Source organism: Myotis davidii, unplaced genomic scaffold (assembly GCF_000327345.1).
Source record: "Myotis davidii unplaced genomic scaffold, ASM32734v1 scaffold436, whole genome shotgun sequence".
Taxonomy (NCBI): Eukaryota; Metazoa; Chordata; class Mammalia; order Chiroptera; family Vespertilionidae; genus Myotis; species Myotis davidii.
The window spans coordinates 2,808,114-2,813,908 of NW_006292604.1; the positions used below are offsets into that span (position 1 = coordinate 2,808,114).

A 5,795-nucleotide genomic window follows, 5' to 3' on the forward strand; every position below is an offset into this window, starting at 1 on the left:
TTAATAAAACTTTGTGCTCTTATAATTACTTATAACAGGCCATGTATTATAAAGGAACAATAAAAAAACTAATAAAGGAATAACAAAATATCACAATGAAGATCCTGATATAAGATTTTATAGAAGATGAAACTACGGAATGAATTAGTTCTCATTATTCTGTAAAGGGCACTGGCTACCCTAAGAGCTAGTCACCCTTAGCACGCTGTTTGGGGGTGACGAGGAGGAAAGTCATACTGTGCCTTTCACAAGGGGCTATAGTCAGAGCAAACACACAGGGCTCACATGCAGCCAGTGCGGAGGATGAGGCAGGTCCCGCACCCTCTCAAGGGAATCAGAGCTGAGAAATGCTAAGACAAAAGCCACGAAGCTAGAGAAGCAGACGCTGAAAGGATTCCACAAAAAGGGATGTAGCAAGCAAGCCGGATTATGCAGAAGCAGCAACGCCGAGGTAAAGAATAAAGCAGAGGGTGAGAAAGCCAGTTATGAGCAAGAAGAGAAGCGGGCAGAAATCTGAAGGGTGGACAAGCGACCACATGACCCCCGGGAGCTGAGCGGGGAGGGGAGGAGCCACTTCCCTGGGCTGTCTTTCTTTGCAGGCCTAGTTCTGATTCCTATGGGCCTTGGACACAATGCCAAGTACTTGAGGTAACCTGAGTCTCTGTTCCTTGCAATCAAAAGCACCCAGTTAGCATCCTAACTAACCCCCTTCACTGCATCTAAGAGGGACTCTGAGTAAACACCCGCTTCTGTAGGACATCGAGAAGTGTTACATATCAAAGTATCGAGGCATTAACAACAATTTAATAAGATGCTTTCTACGGCATCTGAATATTCCAGAATAGATATAGTGACTACAGAACTGTAATTAAAACAATCATGCTACTTACAGGGGAGAGACGCCGTGGCAGCCAGGCTGGCTTACTAGGAGCCTTGTCTGACCTTGTACCACTCTGAGAGCTTGAAACGCCCCTTGCAGTCTCTCCAGAAGAATTACAGCTCTAGCTCAGCCCTAAGTCGCCCGGACCAGATGAAGGGGTATTTCACAGAGACCTTTCAGTTTGCAATAGATCACTGAAGGTCCAGATGAAGCCTTTGAAGAGAAAACTGAGCTGGGAAGACCTGAAAACAAAGAGAACTCAAGGCACCATCCAATGGGGGACACCAAACAAGAAGCCAAAGATGGTTTGACTGCAAAATGAGGTGCTCGGTGGCAGGTAAGGCCCTTATGCCCTTATTTTTGTCAAGTCATCTATGATACCGTTAAGGTTCTCAATGTATGTAAATGACCTGCAAATGTAGATGAGTCCCTTATGGAATACATTAGATCCCATTGAGATTTCCTAAGAAATAGTTCAGCTTGGCTGGTGTGGCTCAGCGGTTGAGCATCGGCCTATGAACCAGGAGATCACGGTTCGATTCTAGGTCAGGGCACATGACCGAGTTGTGGGCTTGACCCTCAGTAGGGGGCATGCAGGAGGCAGCCAATCAATGATTCTCTCTCATCACTGATGTTTCTATCTCTCCCTTCCTCTCTGAAATCAATAAAATATATTTGTTTAAAAAAAGAAATAGTTCAGGGATGGCCTAGAATTAGTTTGTAAACTATTCTGAAAAATATCAATGATGGGTGGGGGGAAAAGGTCACTGGCAATAACAAAAGCAGTATACTGGGTTAGGGGCCATTTCTTTGCAAAGGGACTTCAAAATCATTTCCAAGAAACTGTTCTCTTTTTTCATGCTAAGAACAATGCTGTGCACAACAGACACAGAGCAGGGTGACTACCAACTCTGACAGCAGCAACATCACTGATTCAGACCCTCAAGTAGACTCATGAACAAAGATGAAGTATGGGGCAAATTATTCTTGTGTTATTGTTTCATTAACAAATGGAAGCCATTAAAATAATGAAGGTCTTATTATAATTCTTGCACCTTGAATTACATCTTCTATACCTCACTCCTTAATCTCTAAGGAGAATAACATGTACACAAACATGTATATACACACATAGGCACAGATCCATATAACAACACACCATGCTCATTTACACAGTAGTGGGGGCTCTAAAAAACAAACAAACCTCATATTTTGGTTTCTTTCTTTGAATGTAATGAAACACAACGCTGAAACAACAACAAATAGATTACACCAAAATAAATACCTTTAAACTTTTTAAAAAGATAATCACATGCAAGAATTCCCTTTCTGCCAATGTTTCTCAACCAATATTCCCTTTGAACAAACATCAAAGTTTCGCTCTCTCCCTCAGATTCTACCAGGCCACCCAAACAATGTATGCGTTGTCTGGCTCCAGAAAACAGACAGTCGCCCCAACTTTCCTTTCTGTAAATTGTATTAAGGATGGGGGGAGGGGTGAAGAAAAACGCCCAAGTTGTTTTTAATTTTCCAGTTACAAATGAACAATATTTAAGATGCCTCTTCAAACCTCACAGGCCATCCTGTTCCACAGCTACGACATAAAGGATCTGAGAGAGACAATGGTTTTTCCTTCATGGCTAATTCACCCTCCTTATCGGCTTACACAGGACTCCCCTTTTCCCGTAGTGACAATGTCTCATTAACGGCTATCAAATCAATTTCCCGGCAGCATGTCAGCTGTCAAGGAAGATGCTGGGCACAGAGGCGGAGGCAGCCACTCTCTTCCCAACAGGCGTGGGCAGTGCCAGGCACCTCACCTAGCACCTGCTGGCTCCAGAGCCAGGGAACTGTGAAATCTAGAACGTGGATCAGGAAAACAGATCCTTCCCACAGCTCAGCAGGGCGTGAAGGATAGGCGATTGAGAGGTGCGTGCTGCAGACACTCAGGGTTTCCAGTGGGTGCCACACCGTGTGGTCCAGGAGAGAGACAAGAAAACGGGGCTCCAGAGGTTCCCAGGGGCCCACCCATCTTCTCTGCATCTATTGGCCACCACTTCCCAGGAGAAGCCCCCAAGTGTGGCTGCATCCAGATCCCTCAGCCCTTGAGGCAGCTGAGCGGGGCTTACCCTGTGGGTCCTGTAAATGCTACATTTTCAAAGTGTGCTGATGTGAAAATGGGTGGAAAGCTCCGCAATAGACTAAACTAAGTGCAAAAAGCTTTTCAAATAGTAGCACATTACAAAGTTTCTATACATTTCACTTCAATGCAGACTCACATCATTCAGATGACAGTATGTTGCTTTCCCAGGTGACATATAAATGTTTTATTTTATGTACATGAAACACAGATATGTTTTCTTTTTCTTATAAGAAAACAATACAACTGAACATGTGCATCAGGAGGTGACTCGTGTGGCATGTGCCCGACCTTTGCTTGTCTGTGCTAGTTCTCAGAAAATTTGCATTGGGATCGCAAAACCCCCTCTTTGTAAAAGTCTGAGGGTCTCTGATCCTTACTCCTCACTCCCGACAGGACCCCAAGGAAAGTGGGCTGGGGCCACCCCATATAAACTATGTCCAGGGCCTCAGGCCCTCTGACCCTCCCCAGATAGTCCAACGGATAAACAACCACAAAGGCCAACACTTTCACAATGAGCGAGCCCAAATATTAGGGAATTAACAACATGCATATTTCAAAGCATTTCCCAAAAAATCATCAGGGAAACCCCTAGAAAAACTAACCGTTAACTTAAATTCGGGCAAGTGCCCAGCAAGGCAAGGCAACCATTTAGATGTGTGCATTGGTCTAGGAACGTCTGACGGAAAATAGGAGCGTTTCTAACGTGGCAGGGCCCAGTCAGGGTTGTGCAAAGAAGTCAGAGGCGGTCGGGTTCAAGTCCCCACTGCCTCACTTAGAAGCTGTGTCACTTTAGACACCAAGTCAGGTGCAGAGCTCACATTTCCACCTGTTCCACTACAGGCCTTGTTCACACTTGGGTTAGAGAAATGAAAAGAAATGCGCTATCGGACTTTATGTGGAAGAAGATGGCGGCAGGCAGACGCATATTATTCCAATTGACACTTAAAACAATAACCAATCTCACCAATAACGGTGAACAGCAGTGACCACAGCTTTCCTAATCAGTCTGTATGCACTTTTTCCTTAATCCTCACACCATCCTATGACATATACACAACTGTTCCCCCTGTTGGATGGATGAGGACACGGGGGCTCAGAGAAGTGAAGTAACTGGCCCAGCGGGCACACGGCCACGTAAGTGTCAGCATTGGGCCTAGGGCAGCAGGACACTGACGCTGGGGTATTTTGATTGCACTGGCTTCTAGAACAATGCCTTTTTTAAAAATAATTTTTATTGGTTTTAGAGAGGAAGGGGGAGGGAGAGAGAGATAGAAACATCAATAATGAGGGAGAATCAGTGATCAGCTGCCTCCTGCACTCCCCACACTGGGGATCCAGCCCACAACCCAGGCATCTGCCTTGACTGGGAATCCAACCCTGACCTCCTGGTTCATAGATTGATGCTCAACCACTGAGCCAGGCCAGCCAGGATAGAATAATGTCTTTAAGGGTGTCGAGGATGCTGAGGGAAATAGTACAGATAAAAAGAGTAGTAATCAAGACTTTCTTTAGCTTCTAGAAAATGCAACCTTATTTCCGTCCTTATCTACTTTAGATCCCACAGCGTACAGCCTCCTTCCAGTTCCTTTCTTGTATTTCACCAACAATCTATAAAGATGGTAGGATTCTCTTTAACCCTTACTTGTGCTAAGAAATTTTCATAAAGATGCTTCCCCCTTAAAATGAATTACAACAGGCATTGCCTTGGAAGTCCGGTTAGCCTGCTTCTGACCTGATGCAGCCGCCCAGCCTGTGAGCCTGCAGCGGTGTTCCCAATGAACTCCTTCATCCTCTCTCTTTCTTCACCTTCCTAAGTTCCAGAGTGGGGGGAACACGAAATCCTGGCACATGGCTACAGGCTCTGGTGTGTGTCAAAGGGTATCCGAGGAACCTCCAACTTGCTTGTTGGTCTTGTTAATAATGGATCATTTTGATCCCATGTGTGGAATCATTCTCCAGTGGCTGGCTGGCTGTCTTGCCCAACATCCCAATTCCCTCAGCACACCATCTCCCTTCTTGCTAACACCGCTCATCTCTGCCTAGGCCTTACCTGACTGCCTTCTGCTGACACCTCCTCAGACACCATGCCTAGCCTCAGTGGGTCCAAGTTCCTAGCTCCATTCTCCCAGGTCTGGCCTGTCCATCATCAACCGAGCACTGACACCCTCCCCTATCCTGGATTCCCTCAGGCCTGACGCCTGCTTTTCAATCAATGGAAGTAATAACTAACGTCCAATCCATTGCAGCAGGGGACCTGTGGTGGATAAGAGGTTTACTCAGGCCAACCTTTAACAATCAGCATAGTTCCAGTGGCCAGAAGGCAAGGAGAGGAACAGAGTATGACCTGGGCATATGAACCAGTTATTGCTCTACTAGAGTGACCACCATAGATGCCATGACTAAAAAAGGTGTCTGGCCATTTGAGAAGTTCCATGGACCACTGATCATTTTTCAATTCATTCATTCATTCCCCATCAACAGGAAAAAAAAAAGGCTCAAAAATATGGAAGGAACAGCGGCAGTGTATACTGAGACCAAGGGTGGTTGTTGAAAATCCTTTTCTTTAACCTTTCCATCTGGTTCTACAAACAGTTAGGTGAGTCACTATTATAATAAAGCCAAGACCCTAAGTATCTTTATTCAGTGTGAACTTATGCCAGAGGTCTAAATATGTCCCAATCAGATCATTCATTCAGCCAGCCAGCCAGCAAACATTTGCACAGTGACTTCCCATATATCTGGTGTCCAGCAGTGACAATGTTATGTTGATCT

The 5,795-nt window shown here is 45.3% G+C and overlaps 1 protein-coding gene across 1 annotated transcript in view; it reads right to left on the minus strand.

Moving 5' to 3' along the window:
• Window positions 1-5,109, minus strand: part of TBC1D9 (TBC1 domain family member 9) — a 67,963-nt gene extending 62,854 nt beyond the window's left edge. Inside the window, exon 1 of the mRNA XM_006766085.2 lies at window positions 5,074-5,109. Coding sequence (XP_006766148.1) covers window positions 5,074-5,109 — 36 coding nt within the window. The remainder of the gene's footprint in view (window positions 1-5,073) is intronic.
• Window positions 5,110-5,795: the final 686 nt, after the last annotated feature.